Genomic DNA, 18,884 nt, shown 5'->3' with positions numbered 1-18,884 from the left:
CTGACCTTGAAGGTTTACAAAGCTCTTTATAAAATCTCAATTTTATCCTTAAAATAATCCTAGGGGGTAGGACTATTATAATCATCCCATTTTAGAGTTGAAGAAACTGAGTTTAAGTGCCTAGGCCACACAGCTAGTAAGCAGCTGAGGTAGAATTTGAACTTGGGTCTTCCTGATTCCAGGTTTAGTCCTCTATTCATTGCATTACCTAGCTGCCATGAAGGCTACACCTAACTGGAAAAAAAAAAAATGGTACGAGCTATACACCTTCACTTCTGTACCATGTCTTACCAAAACTCATAATACATAAACAACTAATAATTTTAGGGGAAAAAGAGAGAATAGAATAAATGGATGGGATAGGATGAAGGGAAATAAAAAATTTTTTTTAAAAGTGTGGCTGAAACAAAGACCTCCAGGCATTCACTTTGTAGACTGGCGGCTCACTTTGTCGCCTCCGTAGTTTGTCTAAAGAATTAGCCATCCCAGCCAGGTGTTAATCTCGCCAGCACCTGGGTCGAAGGGACAGCGTTTACGGGGAAGGGCCAGCGAAAAATAAAGTCTCATTCATTGGCTCGCAAGCTCTTGGGGCGGGGCTGTCAGCCCTCTCAGCTCGACGTCATATCCGGAAGAGTTGCCCCAGGAACTTCTCGGTGCTTCTTCCGGGTCTCCTGGCCCACTTGGGCGGTAGGGGTAACACGTCCATGGCTCTGCCGCCTTACCCCAGCCGCTTTGCCCCTATCTGTCCTGTCCCGCCGCCGCCGCCACCTCCTCCTCCCCCTCCTGCTCCGTTCCGATGCCTTCCCTTCGGGCCGCCCCCGCCTCCCCAGGCCTATCCGCCTCCACCGCTACCTCCGCGACTGGGCCCCTTCCTGGGAACTCCAGGCCCTAGCGCGGGCCCCTTCCTGCCGCCGCCGATCCCGCCGCCGCCCCCTATCCCGCCACCCCCTCCTCCCCCCCAGTGTAGGCCTTTCCCGGGGCTCGAGGGCGGGGAACGGCTTCCGCCACCCTCCCCGGCCCCTCCGTGGGCCCAGCGCTGGGCAGAGGCCCCGCCACCCGACGGGCTCGGGGACACGGCTCTGCAGCGCCAGCGGGACCGCCAGTGGCTGGAAGCCGTCTTCGCAGCCCCACGGCGAGCGAACGGCCCGCCGACCTCAGGGGCAGCGCCGGCGGCTGCTCCGCCCGGGCCCAGCCTCGGCGAGCTCCGGTGGCGGCTGCGCGGAGCCCTGCGCCTGGTGAGCCGGCTGCGCGGCCTGTGCCGTGCCCTGCGGGAAGCCGAGGCAGACGGGGAGGCCTGGGAGCGGTTGCACCAGCAGGCGGCTCCGCTACGGGAGCAGCTGCGCGGGGACCTCGAGCCGCTGGGCCAGGCTGCTTACGTGGGCGCCGCGCGGAGGAAGCTGGAGCGCGTCCGGCGGCGGCGGCAGCGGCTGCGGGACAAGGCCCGCGAGCGCGAGGCCGAGCGCGAGGCAGCCCAGTCCCGGGCGGCGGAGCGCGAGGAGGAGATCGACCGCTGGAGGAACAAGTGCGTGCAAGAAGTGGAGGAGAAGGCCCGGGTAAGTGTGGAGGCGGAGGCACCGCCCCCGACCTCCCAGGCCTCACTCCGTGACCTTGGTCCTGATGTGGGGCCCTACCAGCCCTGAACTTGTGATTCCATCATCCGAACCGGGGGGTCCTCAGCCTGGATGGGGCGACTCCCACTCCCTGGTGCACCCCCCCCACCCCCCGTAGAAGAAAGACTAGAAGTAGTCTTGGTTGCAGGGCAGGCAAAAGTAGAGCAGCATTCAGAGTTTCTCTCAAATTCCTGCTTCTGAGGTTATTAACACCACCCTATGTGGTTTTAACGGCCTAGGCAAGATTGGAAGTTGTCCGTCAAAAAAGAAAAGAATGGGCTTTTGCGCATTTCTCCCCGTGTTCTGTGGTCACTTCCTAGTCTGTCCATTGTATAATAATATTTATTAACTTTTGTATAGCTTCCTGTGTGCCTGGCACTTTTATGATTATTATCTCATTTAATCTTCACAACAACCTAAGAGGCAGGTGCTATTATTATCCCCATTTTGGAGATGAAGGAACTGAGGCAAACGACTTAAGTGACTTGCCCGGAGTCCCATGGCTGGTAAATGTTCAGACTCAGGTCTGAATTTGAACTCAGATCTTCCCAACTCCAGGCCCAGCACCGAAGAGCTGCCTGTGCTACATTTATTAGTGTCTACATGCCCCCTGGCTGCCGAGGCACTGTCTCCTCCCTTCCCCTCAAAGAGTTCTAGAAGCTCAATACCTGGATAGTTATCCCTTCCTCTCACCATCTCACAGTCAAAACTCGTATTTACTCAGTGTCATGATCTCAGTTGTCACATAACTCAAAAAGATCATAAATCTAGAGCTGGAAGGGACCTTAGAATTCTTCTAAAACAGCCTCCTCATTTCACAGATTAGGAAACTGAGGCACAGTCAGGTTATGTGAAAGATACACAGTAGTACTAATTGATACCAGCTTATTCTTTCTTCCCCCAGTAATCCAAAGGGTATTATTGCCTGTGATATTTCAGGTACTGCTTAATTAAATGGGGAAGATTTTTTAGGTTGGATGATTTTATTGCCACTCTTAAAATACACTTTCTAGGCAACTACTTACTGTAAGATTGACCTTGAAGATAAAGGTTCATAATTTGTTTTCTTACCAGGAACAAGAACTCAAAATTGCTGCTGATGGTGTTTTATCAGAAGTGAGGAAAAAGCAAGCAGATACCAAGAGAATGGTAGATATTCTTCGAGCCTTAGAGAAACTGAGGAAACTGAGAAAAGAGGCTGCCGCTAGGAAAGGTAACTAATATATTTATATATTAACTAATATTATGTATTACTTATACTTACATATTAACTAATACTTTCATCCTGAGGTGTGCTGGAACAAGCTGGTACCAGTTGACTGTTAAATTTTCAGTGTGAACATTTACACTTTGGAAATCAAATGCTACATATCAGGGTTTCATTGGACTTAAGAAAGTGATGGGCAAGATTTAAATAATGCAGATGAAACTTTAAAGTGTGCTGAATATAATTTTCCCCCAAGATCCTGTTGTTTTACGATCATGCCCGCTGCCAAAGTGATTTCTTTAAATCTCAGGTCTAATCCCATCACTCCCCTGTTCAGTAAATTACTTTGGCTCTTTATCTGGATCAAATACAAAATCCTGTGTTCAGTGTTTTAAACCCTTTACCTTTACCTGCTGACTCCATCCCACCTTTCTAGCCTCATTATCTATTCTTCCTTTTCCTGAGACAGACACATCTTTTGTTCTGTTCTTTCCTATCACATTCCTTCTCCTGTGTCTGTACCTGTGTAGAGACTGCTCCCCATGCCTCCACTTCTCTCACCACCTCCTGTATGTGGCCTTTCTTGAATCTTGCAGATGTGTTCTGGTGCATTCTTCCTTCTAGCCCCCTCCCCCAACTAAATTTCCTTGCAGTTTACATTATATATATTTTGTATTTACTTGTATGTGTTTGCAGTGTCTTCCCTGATAGAATGTACCTTCTTTCCTGAGCACAATAACTATGTTCTGGCTTTATAACGCTTATACCTAACACTGTTTGTGGCCCATAGCAGTCACTCATTCATTAAATATTGAGTGGTTTGATTAGCAAAGAAATGGTGTGTTGGAGGTAGAAGAGAACCGAGTTCAAATATTGGCTCTGATGTTTGTTTGATATTTCTCAGGGGAGTCGCCTGTAAAACCTACTTCATGGGATTGTTGTGAGCAACAGCTAGGTGGCGCTATAACGTACAGAATGCTGGAGTCAAGTAGCCCTCAATTTAAATTTGGCCTCAGATACTTCTTAGGGGTCGTGGGACCCTGGGCAAGTCACTTAACCGCTCTTTGCTTTTGTTTCTTCATCTGTAAAATGGGGATAATAATAGCGCCTACCTCGAAGGGTTGTTATGAGGATCAAATAAGATGATAATCGTAAAGCGTTTAGCACAGTGCCTGGTACATAGTAAGCACTATCTAAATGTTTTGTTACTGTTTAGTCGTTTCGATAGTGTCTGATTCTTTGTGATTCCATTGGGGGTTTTTTTTGGCAAAGATACTGGAATGGTTTGTCATTTCCTTCTCCATCTCATTTTAAGATGAGAAAACTGAGGCAAACAGGGCTAAGTGACTTGCCCAGGGTCACACAGCTAGTAAATGTCTGAGGCCAGATTGGAACTCATGAAGATGAGTCCTCCTCACTCCAGACCTAGAGCTCTACCTACTTTGACACTTAGCTGTCTATATAAATGTTAGCTAATATTATTATCATATCTTAAAATATATATAAATTGCTTTTATTGCTGTGATTTGGAATCAGAAGACCTGAGTTCTGGTTCTGACTGCCCCACTAACTAGCTATGTAACCCTGGTTATATCAATTACTAGGGACCACATTCTTTTTAATTAAGTCTTAGAGCCCAGCTCAGAAAGAGCTAACTTAAAATCACACAGTTAATGCCAGAATCAGGATTTAATTTCAATTCTGGCCTCTAACACTCCAGCAATTATAACTTTTATTTAATTTATTAAACAGTACCCACTGTTTTTGAAGTGTCATGCTAAGTACTATGGGATGAAAAAGAAGAAATAAGTCCTAGAGGAAACCTCATGTAAAGCAAATTAATTATAAAACAACAGATTAGTAGTTTAAAATGACAGTATAAAATGAGCATAAATGTGTTTTTATTATTTTTTATTCATTCATTCATTCATTTTCATAAATGTGTTTTAAAAAGTTTGGCCCAGGGAAAAAATGCACTGTGTGCCTTTTAGTAGCCTTATCTGGGTATAAACTCATATAGGTTCTAGTTCCCTAGCTCTTCTGAGGGTAGACATTATGACAACCTCCAAGTAGTCCTGATGAAAGGCGTAGCTATCAGCTTTCATTGCCTTCTTATAGAACAAAAATTTAGAGCTGAAAGAAACTTTAAAGATCATCTAGTCTTGCTCCTTCATTATCTTATGTTCAGAGTTGGATTTGGAGTTTCCTGAATAGGAGAATTCCCTATTCCTCATGCTAGGCATAGTATACTTTTGGTACATATAATTTACTTTAAGGAAAATGCTTTTTTTTTTTTTTAAGCCAAAAAGTTCTCATATTTTTCCTTCAAACAAACAAAAAAGATTAGCCTAGAAGCTTAATGTGAGATAGATTAGATTGGGGACTATCTGAGATAAAGTGAGACCTGCCAGCAGGCAATTATAGGAAACCAGCTAACGATTTAATAAGCAGCTAAGTAAAGGTTTTTGCAGTTCAGCAAAAGAACTAATGTGTCAAGCAAGTTCAACACTTTATACAATAATATGTATAATTTAAAAAATTTATTATAAAAGCTCTCTGTATATATGCACATACATATGTATGGATAGACATGTAGGTATGTATATATACATGTGTCTGTATACATATACACACATATGTACATATGTGTATATATACACACATACACTTGCACATAGTTATTGTCAACGTGTATACAGTTCTGGTTTTGCTGTTCTCACTTTGCATTGTTTCATATTGTTCTATCCATTTCCTTATATTTCATCCCTTTAACAGCACCTTAATATCATTACATTAAAGTACTATAAATTCAGTCATTTCTTAGTCATTGAATTTAGAAGTTGTTTTCATTTTCTTGCTGTTGCAGTTACAAATATTTTTGTGCAAAGAGATCTTCCCCCACTGCCCCCCCATTTTAATGATTTTTTAAAGGAAAAAGTTGTAGCAATTTAATCTCTGTGTCAAAAATTGTGATCACTTTTGTGATTTTCAGTGAATACTGTCAGTGTACTCTCCATAATGTTTGTTTGGGTAGTGAGGACTTTGACAGATGCCAGCAGTTAAGCTGTGGACATTTTCATATTGTAGCTGGGATTTTGTGGTGACTTCATGAAAGTAATAGGTTTTGTTGCTTCGGTCAGATATTTAGGTACATGTATCTAAATTGTTATTTGGCTCGCTCTTTGCAGGGGTTTGTCCACCTGCCTCAGCAGATGAAGCTTTTGAACATCATGTAGAGAGACTGAGAAAATTAATCAAAAAACGCACTGAACTGTATGAAGCTGAAGAAAGGGCACTACGAGTTATGTTGGAGGGAGAACAAGAAGAAGAGAGAAAAAGAGAATTAGAAAGGAAACAGAAAAAAGAAAAAGAGAAGATTTTACATCAGAAACAAGAAATTAATTCCAAGTTATTTGGGGATCCAGGTATGTTCTGTAACTAAAAAAGAAATAGATGGAATTCTCATAGCAAGAATTATTAAGCAAGGGTCTCCACAGACTAAGTAAAACTTGGTATTTCCTTCTGTTATGATTTTTAAAAAACAACACTATTCTGAGAAAGGGTCCATAGTCTCCACCAGACTGCCGAAGGAGTCTAGGACACCCAGAAAATGAAGAATATTGATAATAGATAAACAGAAATTTCTTTAGAAAGCTGGTAGGTAATAAACTGTTTATTTCTGCAGGGTCTTAAATAGTAAGAATTGGAATGAGATGATTAACCATATAAAAGTCTATCAAATCATCACAGTAATAGACTAAGTTGATGTACTTTGCTAACCATAGTTTTATAAGTTATTCTGAATGTAAGAAATAATAAGTTGTATGCTGTATTTGGTTGTAGTTGTAGCTATGTTTGGTTTTTCTTTTTCAGCTGAGTTTCCACTTAGTCACCTCCTACAACCCTTCAGGCAGTATTATCTACAGGCAGAACATTCCTTACCAGCTCTCATTCAGATCAGGTAAGAGCATTAGTTATTTGTAATCATGATAGGCTCCCTTTCCAGTAAATAAATAAGAAGTTAATGTGACGTAGTAGAATTATGTTAATTTGTCAAGTTATTCGTGTACAGCCCTGTATCATGTTACTTATGAAATAGACTTTTAGAATCAGAATGTTAGTGCTATTATTTTTGTAAGGCTAAGAGCTAAGAAGGGACTTGAGAGATAATGTGGTCCAAGTCTTTAATTACATAGATACCAAAATGGGTCCAACAGGGTTTAACTGACTCCCTTGTCCACATAGCTAGTTAGTGGCAGAGTCTGGTGAAGAATCCTAGGTCTTCTGACTTTTATCACAGAAGCTTACAGGTGGAAGGTATCCCATAAGCCACCTGATGTAACCTATTTCTGAAAAGGAACCCCCTGTATAATTTACATGACAAGTGACCATCTAGCTTCCACTCAGAGACTTCCAATAAAGGGCAACCCATCACCCTCCAAAGTAGCCCATTCCACTTTTGGATAAGTCTGTGTTAGGAAGATTTTCTTGCACCAAGCCAGACCTGCCTTTGTGATTTCTACCTGGTGTTCTGAGCCCTGCCTTCCAGGGCTAATAAGAAATGTCTACTGCCCCTTGCACATGATGGCCTGTAAAATAGTTGAAGACCACTATCATTTCTTCCTATCCACATACCCAGAATCTTTTCTTCTTTAGGTTAGACATCCCTAGTTCCTTCAGTCCATCTTCTTGTGGCATGGTCTCCTCTTCCCTCACCATGCTAGTCACCTTTTCTGGATGTACTCCACCATGTCATTGTAATTAAAATGTGGAACCCTGGGGGATGATGCCACCCCAGTTCTGGTCTGATCTGTACAGGACGTATAGGACTATGACCTTTCTTATTCTGGTACTTCCTCTTGTAACTGGCGTCTTGGAGTACATACTGAAAAAGGGAAGGTTATTTTTCCTTTTCACCATACTGACACTCAGACAATATTGATGTGAAGTGCTAGCATCATTTTTCCAGTTCTTCATGCGAATGCAAAATAAACTTATCAACAAGGACTGACAGTGGAACGGACAGTAATAATCTTGTAAAATCTGTTCTGGACTTAAGTCTTTGAAACTTAGGTCCTGTGAGAGCAGGAGCCTTGTGTTTTCATCCTTTCCTATCTGGGTGACTTTGGGCAAATCACTGACTCCATTTTCCTCATCTCTGAAATGGAATTAAATTGTGACATGAAGGATAGGGATTTTTCAGGGTGGATATCTGAATCTTGGTTCTGTTATTTATAACCCACGTAACCTAGGGCGAGTCACTTGGCCTCCCTTGGTCTCACAGTTCTGATCTGTAGAGTTAGGGAATTGGACTAAAGATAACCTTCAGAGATCCCTTTCCTCTCTCACATTTTGTGATTCCCTAAGAACGTAGCATTTTCCATACTAAGGAGAGCTACTTCCTGTATTCTGGTGAAGGACAAAACATTTATGTTTGGATACAATTCTGAACTTCCAAAAATAACTTTCCATATTTTAGTCAGGAGTTTAATCAATTGACAGTATTTGTAGTTGAAAAAAGAAACAAGTAAAGATTGTTTTATTCTCTTTGTTTACATTTAAGAAACTTAATCTTTTACATTTTAGAACAAGACAGGTTCTATAATAGTGTAACAAAAATAAATTGTATGTTTTGCTAAAGTGAAACTGAAATTAACTTTTCTTCTGAAATGTTCTTTGAAAGGCACGAATGGGATCAGTATTTGGTACCCGCAGATCATCCGGAAGCAACCTCAGTTCCTCAAGGGTGGGTCATTCCTCCACTCCCCAGCAGTGATGCCTGGGCAGCTGCGCTCAGACTAAACCAATGAAGATGGTCTCGTGAACATGCTTGTGTCTCTACGTACTGAGCCAGGACAGAACCTTTGAGCTCTCTTGGGCAGCACTGAGTGAAAGTTCTATTTTCATGATGTAGAGTCCTGTGCTGGAGGGACCTTAGGAATCAGTAGGTTAATATTGATCCTCTGGAAAGGCAAAGGACAGGGAGGAAGGGATGTAAATTGTGCTCTTACTGTATAGAATGGCCTTTGTGGTTGCACTTTTAAATTTAATTTGCCCCTATTTTGAGGGGGTGGGTCAAATGTAACTTCTCTTATGCAATGTGTGTGGGTGTGTTCATGTACACAAAGAGAAAATCCAGGTATGCACTGTTGATCTTTCCTGAAAATGGAGGGTTCTAATGGGTGTTAAGGCCAAATATCTTGTTCTCTTCACTTAAAGTCATAAGTCCTAGGTTGGTACTAATAGTCTTTTTAAATAATAGTCTTTATAAAGCAAAAATGACACAATCTTGTTTTAAAGTCCTTTGTTGGAGTAAGGGCTACACGTTTCAAAACAGATCAAAGCACTGATGAGAACGATTTGTAAGCTGCCTCCCTCTTGCTGGCTCTCTCCCAACCCATAGTTTTGGAGCTTCATTGTCAATACTACTTGTAGCCATTCAACAAGAGAAAACATGTTGGTGCTTCTCCATTGGTTCCAGTCTGGGTTGGGTTTTTGGATTTTTGGTTTTTGAATAGTGGGTCTTCTAACCTGGGCTTTGTTCTTCAGGAAACTTGAACAAGGTGTTGAATGCCTGTTTCCACACGTTAGATGGATCTGCCTTAATTGTAGAGTCATGCCTTTTCTGCAGATTGAAAGTTCTAATGTAAATACATTTCTGTATAGAGATTGGAAGGCTCGACATCTTCATTGATAAAGATTCTAGTGTGCCCCTGGGAACAGACTTCCTATCCTGAAACTGTTACACATTGGAGGAAATATACAGCTATATTGTAAAGTCAATCATATTGTTTACCTGTTGCTAGCTCATTGATTGTAGATGAGCTCTCTGTTGAAATGCTGCTAAAGCATTTCATATATATCTATATATACATATACATACATACATTATATATATATATATATATATCTTTATAGCTATAGGTAGCGTAGGCTGAGAGGACAGATTTTCACAGAGTAAAATTTATTTTCATCAATGAAGTGCTGTTTTTGAAGATATTCAGTACTGTAAAATGAGAATTTACACATGCTTTATGCCAGATGGTATAAAATTAATTTATATCTTTATAAAGTCAAATAAATACTTTATTTTTTAAATTAAGGCTTTTCTCAATTGTTTGACACACATAAAAATGATTGTATAAAGTACATAGCCTGCTATGCAAAAGATATCTAAATTGTTTTCAAATTGTGAAAGCAACAGTAATTCTTCAGAAAAATTGGTCCTACTGGCTGAAGCCTTTCTCTATCCTTTGATGAATGAAATAGAACATTTGGCAGCTTCAAACCTAGAGGCAAATATTATTGCCAACCTGGGAAATCCTTGAGTGTGAGACAAAAATTTTTATCCCATTTAAAGACATTTAAAGAATATAGGCCACTTCTACATTTTGCCCCTCTAATTCAGTTCAGCAAATGTAAGTTTCTGCCAACAGAGCACAAGCTCTGACAGGTCCAACCAAACAATCTGAGGATGGGCTCCATGTCTATTGTTCAAAGACTAGCCTTCCCCAATTTTGAAAATGTATCTCACCAGGTCGGCCACAGAAACTTGGAGAGAGGATAAATTATAGAAGAATCATGATTTTCATTAGTAGAGGGAATGTCTCTATGGATGAAATCTTTGACCTATGAAATAATGAGGTTTTAAGAAATATCCAGAACACTACATTCGGCCCTGGGGGAAATAGAAAGTTAGGGAAGACATGATCTCTTTTGTTGCGCAAGTAGTCTGGTAAGGCAATGACACAGAGAACCAGACAATGTACCAGGGGTTGGCGAACTATGGCCCAAGACCCAAATCCAGCCCCATGTCTGTCTTTGTAAGGCCAGTCAGTGAGCTAAGAATAGTTTTCACTTTTTCACAAAAACAGGCCACCTGCTACAGGTTGCCAATGCCTGCTTTACATGATGAGTACGTTAGGATCGTAGACCTTTGGTTGGAAGGCTCCTCAGAGGTTCCTTGGTCCAACTCACCCATTTTACAGATTAGGGCATAGGCTTAGGGAGACTCAGTGATGATCAGGCTGACAGCTCATCATGAAATCTGAACCCAAGTTCTCTGATTCTAGAGCCAGTGCTTTGTTTTCCACTCCTGTGCTGTCTCGTAAGTGGAAAAACTGATGTGAAGTTTGAGGCAGAGAAGGGTTGGTTACCCAAGGGGAATGTTAAGAAAGACTTCAGAGATGACAAAGTGATGTTTTGAGTTGGGCTTTAAAGGATGTAAAGTAATTTAATAGGCAAAGAGGAAAGCATAGAGAATTATGAAAAATCATGTTTGCCATTTCTAGAATTTTTCAGCACAATATTAGGGAATATGTAATTCATTTCCCCTTTATTACACCACACCAAACTCATAGGCCATAATGCCTATAAGTTGAAACTGGGTTATTTCGACAACCAATTTAATCAGCATTATAGACAGTTGATTTGTCCAATGCATTATAAAGTATCTCTACATCGAAGTTTTATATGCATTTTTTTTCTCACTGTAGAAAGGGCGTCTGAGTTGAGACATGTCATGTAAGGGGAAAGTACAGCTTATTTTAGATACAATAATCCAGTACAAAGATTTGTGGAAGGCTAAACGGCAGAATTTGATTACATAAATACAGCATCAGGGGATGTTCAGCCTAGTAACTAGGGTTACGCTGTGAGAGGATTTATAGCTATAAACCAGTAGTTTGCTGCCTGTGATCTAAAGCCATTCACCTTGCCGAGCCTATGGCACTGCCTCCACATGCAAGAACACAAAGAAGATCGACGTGTCAGAGCCACCTAGGTAGCCTTACTGCTCCATCCACTCCAATGAGAAGAAGGAAGCTACCCTGCATCCTTGCCAGGTAAGCACCAAAGTGTGCATGGAATGTTGGCATTTGATGTGATCCGTGAGCCATTTATTACATATGGAATTACTATTTTGTGTTTGTGTGTTTAAGGGAACAGGCAATATATTACAAGGTTTTGGGGGAGGAATACCATAAATCATACTCCTCTTTTTAAAATACATATCTATAGACAGACAGATAAATAGATATTTTAATTTAGCACTGGTAACTTATTCCAAGATAATGAATGGCTGGCATTAGGCTAACTTTAGTTGTCCACATAGTGATTTCCCAAGTTGGCCCAACCTAACCTCACCACATAGAATTTTTTTCCAAAACAGACCCCAAATAGAGAGTTTATGACCAAACAAGTTATGGAGAGGCTTACAGGAGATAAAATGGACAATTTTTATTACATAAAATTGGTTTCTAAACAAATAAAGCTAATGCAGTTAAAATCAGAAGAGAAGAAAGAAATTGGGGGGAAAAATTTGCCACAAGTTTCTCTGATAAAAGTCTCATTTCTAAGATAGAGAACTGAATCAAATTTATAAGAATAAGCCATTTCCAAGTTGATAAATGGTCAAAGGATATAAATAGGCAGTTTTAAGAGGAAGAAATCAAGATATCAGTAAGCCATATGAAAAAATGCTCTAAATCACTAATAATTAGAGAAATGCAAATTAAAACAATTCTGAAGTACTACCTCATACTCATCAGATTGGCTAAGTTGACAGTAAAGGAAAATGACATGCTGGGAGGGTTGAGGGAAAACAGGTACTTTACTGTTAGTGAAACTGAACTGGTCCAGTCATTCTGGGGAACAATGAGGAACTATGTCCCTAAAACTGTTCAACTGTGCATGGGTGTGCCCATCAATTGTAACAAGTTTTAGTATATGTATGTGATGAAATACTATTGTGCTATAAGAAATAATGAAAGAGATGGTTTCTGAGAAACCTGGAAAGACTTGTATGAATTGATGCAAAGTGAAGTGAACAGAACCAGAAGAAAAATTTATGTAACAACAATACTGTAAAGACAACATTGAAAGACTTAGGAAATCTGATCAACACAATGACCAACCACAATTCTAGAGGACTCATGATAAAACATGCTACCTAGTTCCAGGTAGAAAGGTAATGAACTCAGAGTACAGATTGAGGCACATTTGGGGGGCAAAGGGCATGGCTAATATGGGAATTTGACTTGTTTAACTATCCATATTTGTAATTTGTTTTGTTTTTCTGACCCGGGTGAGGGGGAGAGGCAGAGAGAGGGAGGTAAAAGGGAGAGAATTCAGAACATAAAATTTTGAAGTAAAAATAAAAACAGGATAGGGGTAAGTGGGATTTAATATGATTAACTTTTAATTAATCAGCTAATTAACTAATTAGTATGATTTGACTTTTTGGAGGCAGTCTTGTGTTCTTGCTGACTATTCAGATTCTTGGACATGGACAAGGTCTTTGGTTCAATTGACAGTACTCATAGAGCACCTACTGTGCAGAACCAAGGGTGTTTTAATCAAATATCAGACGTTTCAAGACCACGCTGATGTTAGTTATTAGGGGGAGCATGTGAGTTAGGACTGGTGATTCTGCTGCAGTTTCCATTCCTGAAAGGATTTCTCTCTTCAGGCCAAAAAGGAAACGTCTCAAGATTTGGCTTCCCAAAAGTCAATTTTCAAAGCAGTCTAAACAGAGCTTTTAGCTATAGCAGATATCACCTAAAATAGGATTTGAGACTTAACGTATAGCAAATTCATCATGGCAGCAAGTCTCCAAACAACCCCAGTTCACTGCATTCCCTATGGCAATGTGGTAATTTAGGAATTTGCTTCCTGCCTTTAATTTCCTCTCCATTCTCACTAACACCACCCTGGTCCTGATATTTGTCAATTGTGGCTAGAGGCTAGACCACCCACCAAACATTTATTAAACTCTTGCTAGGGACGGGATACCGTGCAAGGGCTCTGGGGATCCATGTGAAAATAAAAATGAAACAGACCCTCCCCTCAAGAAGCTTCCATTATCCTGCTGAATCTCCCTGCCTCTAGCTTTCTTCCATCTCCAATCCATCTCTGGAAGATTCTACTGTGAACACTGCTTTGTGTGCATATCAAGATCCTACACAAAAGTCTGCTTCCAAAGAGGACGAAGTACAAACTCCTTGGCCTGGCTTTCACAGCCCTCGACGATCTGGCCACAATCCACCTCTCCAACTTTATTCCCTCCATCTTCCCCATGTGTCACCTGCCACAGCCAAACTAATACTCCCTATCCCCAAAGCACAGGGTGCTGTTTATAATGCCTTTGCTTGCACTGCTTGTGATGACTTGCTTTTCTCTTGCTTTCACGAAATCCTGTCTGTCCTACCTGAGGGCCGCTAGGTGGCGCCATAGTCCGTAGAGTGCCAGGCCTAGAGTCAGGAAGATGAGTCTTCCTGAGTTCCAATCTGGCCTCAGACAGTTACTAGCTGTGTGACCCTAGGCAAGTCACTTCGCCTTGTTTGCCTCAGTTTCCTCATCCATAAAATGAGCTGGAGAAGGAAATGGCACACCACTTTTTGCCAAGAAACCCTCAACTTATCCTTTAAGGCTTAAGTCCTACTCTAAGGCCTCCTGCAACTGTTTAAACCCACAGGGTTCTTTCCCAAGTAGGGACAATATTAAATAATATTATTATTATTACTATTGTCTTCCTCTATTAGATTGTAAGCTCTTTGAAGGCAGGGACTGTCTTTTTCTTATTGGTATCCCCAGCATTTAGCACAATGCTGGGCACATAGTAGCCACTTAATAAATGTTTATCATACTGTAGACCCCCCATTTATTGTTTGGCACTTGGTATATGGTGTCTTGTATTTTTTAGCTCTCTGGGATGTGTTTAGCCTCACCAATAAGATGATTGTAAAATCCTTGAACTCAGGTGCGCCCTCATTTCTATGTATTCCCTCCTACTCCCCACACATCACACACACAGCACCTCCCATGGTGCCTGAGACATAATTGCTCCCCGATAGGTTTGTTGATGATGATTTACCTCTGAGCACTAGACTAGGCTCTTTGCCCCTCTGTTCCTCCCCTTGTCATCTGCCTATGGCAGGAGAGCAGACGCTTGCCCCACAGCAGGGCTGCAGGGAGCAGAGCCAAGGCAGACTTGACAATTAAGAGGTTTAGCCAGATGGCCTTATGCTACCTTTCCAGGCTCGGATTACCCTATTTCCCACGTGGAATGATGTCATCGTTTGTGTAAGAGGATGCTTGGAGCTGTTGGTCCAGAAGTGGTGGGGGATTTATGCTAATCCCTTACACAGTAATCAAGGCCTCCCCCTCAACCCTCACCTCCTTGAATCCTCTTTTGTAACAAAGAAAAATAGTTAATCGGCTGACTGTGGCAAAGTGTCTGGCTGGGGTAAAGAGCCCAGCATAACTGCAGATTATCAACAAATTTAACTAGCTTCGTTTTACCAACAGATAGAGCCCCATCTCTATAGTACTTTGAAGCTTACTAAATCCTTGCAAATATTGTTTTATGGGATCACTGCATTCAGGTTAGGGTGAAAAGAGACCTTGGGGACCTCCTAGACCTCTCTGCACAGCAAGCCTGCAAGGCTAATTTTCTTATCCTCTGGATGAATGGATAGCTTATTTTGCAAGTGATGAAAATGAGATTTGAAGTGAAATGAATTGCCCAAAATTGCAAAGGGGATGACTCGAAACTAGGTCCTGTGGGGTATTATAACCTATCAGTAGAATCTTAAATTTTGTCCTTAAAAGGAAAAGAGCTACCTTGTTTCTTACTTTAGGGAAACACATAGTGATGTGCTGGTTAAGTGTTAAAAAACTGGTTCTCTGCAGGGGTGAGAGAGGGGAAGTAGGTTTGTACTAACTACACACTTTTAACTTTAATCTTCATTGTTAACATTATCTCCATCACTTTTTTATGTCTAAAGAGTCAACAGAACAATAAATCATGTCATAGATTAGTAGTGTTTGCTGATTTCCACGGTATAGATGCTCACACTGATCTAACAATAAGCCACCAGGCAGAGAGGTGAAATGATACAGTGGATAGAGTGCTGGGCCTGGAGTCAGGAAGACCCGAGTTCAAAAATGACCTCAGATATTTACTAGCTATGTGACCCTAGGCAAGTCATTTAGCTCTGTTTGTCTCAATTTCCTCATCTGCAAAATGAGCTGGAGAAGGAAATGACAAACCACTCCAATATTTTTGCCAAGAAAATCCCAAATGGGGTCGTGAGGAGTCAGATACGACAGAGCAACAACCAGGTACACATACACATCTCCTTTTGACGTGTCTGGGGAACTTTCACACTGTTCCTCCCTGAAACCATTTAAAAGGAAGTCACCTAAAAGACCAATAAGACTCCAAAATGTGGAAAAACAGCACCATGCACTCCACCTTTGCTGTTTTGTTGAACTTTGATCTGACTGACCCAACGTTCAACCACAAAGATAAACCCCAGTTTTCCTCCTTTGTTCTCTGATGTGTCTACGAGCTCTCTATTGACCTTGAGACATCCCCTGGAGCCTCTGTGACTACTGCGTCTGAAAGCCTTGGAAGATCATCTCACAGTGCTGACTCCTTAGATACAGATCATCTTTGTGGGGTTAGCCAATGAGAAACATCCTGAGTGTGTAAATATGTAAATCTGGAAAGAAAGAAGAGAGAGATGAAGTCATTTTGGTCTATAGTGATTGGCTCAAAAAAAAAAAAAAAGGAAATGCAATGATTGACACGTCTCCCTCTGGGCAGCTCAGTGTGTTCTATTCCTTAGTGCCTTGTGGAATTCTGAAGCTTTCTTTCTAGCATCTCTCACAAAGCTCTCCCCCACCTCCCACCCCGGTACCAGCAAGGAAAGTACCATGGACAGAAATTGGTGTGACCCTGCAATGTGGAGTATTTCCCATTTGCAGAGTAATTTAACACCAATTACTGATGAGCAATAGTGAATTGTTGTTGTTTGAAGAATTCACACCTTGCTTCTCCCCTGCCCCCACCCCCAGCCATTTTGGTGTCAGCAAAATGAACTTAATGAACTTAAAAGGCAGCCTTGAAGAGGGAAAGAAGGGGAAAAGATACTACAAAAGGGTACCGTTCAGGCAACCAGAGTAGAGAGAATATGGAAAATGGGCTGGGGACTTTGTTGTTAATCACAGTCTCGTAATGGCAGGATACTTTACAAGCCTGATTGAGCAGTGGAGCCCCTGGTCTTTTTTTAGCACCAGTGACGTCAACCAACAAGCACTTATTAATTGTCTGCTACGTCCCAATTATATTTTCCTCTCTCCCAATGACTAGAGTCGTTGCCTCCAATTTTTTGGTCCCAGAAGCAAGATGATCCACCCCCCCCCCAAGAAAAAACCCCACTGGCCCCAAAAACGACCACCCTGACTTTTCTGTATATCTTGGGGGGCAGTTCTGATTACACAAGGAGCTGTGCTAGACACAATACTCTGATTAATTGTCTAGAGAGCAGTAGCAGCAAGTCTCTTCTCTGATGCAGTATCTAGATAGATTAACTAGGTCTTTTCCATGGCGAATTATCTGGCCAAAATGTTCCCTTTTTCACAAGGAAGACCCATTGGCAGTGTGGCTAATTCATTAGAATCCTTCATTACTTCTTCCAAGTGCATCCTCTACTATGATAATATTTTTTTATGTACAAAAGACAACATATTTACTTTTAACTAAATTTGGTCATAAAGGAGAGAGTCCCTGGTCTCTTGGGGCTTTATGTCAAGGGAAAAAAAACATATTTTGCAGGGTTGTTTTTCTTCTTTGTTCATTCATTTTAGTTGTGTCTGACTCTTCCTGATTCCATCAGGGGTTTTCTTGGCAACGGTACTGGAGTAGTTTGCCATTTCCTTCTTCAGCCCATTTTATATTATAGATGGAAAAACTGAGGCAGACAGGGTTAAGTGGATTGCCCAAGGTTACATAGCTAATAAGTATCTGAGGTCACATTTGAACTCAGGTCTTCCTGACTCCAGGTCCAGCATCTATCCACTACACCAATTAGCTGCTCTTCACAGATAAAGATATAGATAATACAAAAGCTGATTCTTTGACCTGTACAACATGGATTATTGTAACACTACAGAGTCACCTACCTACCTCAAGTGTTATTGTGAAGAAAATGCCTTGTAAATGTGAGTTATTATTATCACAAGTCATGGTTATGCTTGACAGAGTTGACTCTGTGCCCTCATCTCTGAGGCATCAATGATGTCACCTGTGAAAATGAGGGCATTAGTGTAAATGACCTCTGAGACTCCTCCTAGCTCTTAATCTGTTATAATTAAGGGTAAGAAACCCCAAAATCACTAAAGCATTTCTGAGGCATCTATGGGGAAACAGCTTGAATGAGGGGCATGGATGGCCATGAGAGAGAGGGAAGCTGTCACTTATCATGCCTGGAGGGCTCCAAGCTGGAAACTTTTCTTTTCTTTCTTTCTTTTTTTTTTTTTTTTTAGGCTATTAGGGTTAAGTGACTTGCCCAGGGTCACACACACAGCTAGTAAGTGTCAAGTGTTTGGTCTGAGACTGGATTTGAACTCAGGTCCTCCTGACTGCAGGGCCGGTGCTCTATCAACCGCACCACCTAGCTGTCCCTCAAAGCTTTTCTAAGCAGCTCCTCCCTTATATTTAATTCAGGACAAATAGACACCTTTACAGATTGAGTTATATATGTAAAGTTCTTCAAAACAATACGAATAAATAGTTATTATAATAGCTACTATTTATATAGTGCTTACTATGTGCCAGGCACTGTGCTAAGTGCTTTACAGTTATTATCACATTTGATCCACACAACAAGGCTGAGGAAGTGGGAGCTATTTTTATCCCCATTTTACAGATGAGGAGACTGAGGCAAAGAGAGTGACTTGCCTGGAGTCATAAGCTTAGTAAGCATCTGAGGACAAATTTGAACTCAGGATTTCCTGACTCCATATCCTGACTCCAAGCTCATGACTCTATCCACTGCACTATCTGTATGTAAGGTCAGGTGCTAATGCTGTGGAGGTGAAGAATACAGGAGCAGAATACAGGAGCAGAATTAAACATGATCCCTGCCCTCAAGCAGCTGACAGTCTAGTTGGGGAAAGGGAACATAAACACTTGAAAAAGTAAATCGCAACCTAAGATTTAAGAAGGTTCAAAACAACAGTAAAAGGGATAACCAAGACAGTGTTTTCTAATTGCCAAAGAG

General features: G+C 41.4%; 1 protein-coding gene across 1 annotated transcript; it reads left to right on the top strand.

The window, feature by feature from the left end:
• Window positions 1–366: 366 nt before the first annotated feature.
• Window positions 367–9,915, top strand: PDCD7 (programmed cell death 7). The gene is made up of 5 exons (XM_027851775.1): window positions 367–1,553; window positions 2,685–2,823; window positions 6,006–6,242; window positions 6,691–6,778; window positions 8,501–9,915. The coding sequence occupies exons 1-5, from the start codon at window positions 705–707 to the stop codon at window positions 8,625–8,627; spliced, it is 1,440 nt and encodes a 479-aa protein (XP_027707576.1). The 5' UTR covers window positions 367–704; the 3' UTR covers window positions 8,628–9,915.
• The last annotated feature ends 8,969 nt before the right edge of the window (window positions 9,916–18,884 follow it).

The sequence above is a fragment of the Vombatus ursinus genome, unplaced genomic scaffold (genome assembly GCF_900497805.2).
Source record: "Vombatus ursinus unplaced genomic scaffold, bare-nosed wombat genome assembly UNPS02009205.1, whole genome shotgun sequence".
Classification (NCBI taxonomy): domain Eukaryota; kingdom Metazoa; phylum Chordata; class Mammalia; order Diprotodontia; family Vombatidae; genus Vombatus; species Vombatus ursinus.
The sequence above is the reverse complement of the archived record's forward strand: the minus strand, read 5'-3'. Positions and strand labels throughout refer to the sequence as shown.

Coding starts and splice junctions, on each gene's coding strand:
- PDCD7 (XM_027851775.1), top strand. CDS start 705: ATGGCTCTGCCGCCTTACCCCAGCCGCTTTGCCCCTATCTGTCCTGTC. Junction 1,554..2,684: donor AAGTGGAGGAGAAGGCCCGG/GTAAGTGTGGAG, acceptor TTTTCTTACCAG/GAACAAGAACTCAAAATTGC. Junction 6,779..8,500: donor CCAGCTCTCATTCAGATCAG/GTAAGAGCATTA, acceptor GTTCTTTGAAAG/GCACGAATGGGATCAGTATT.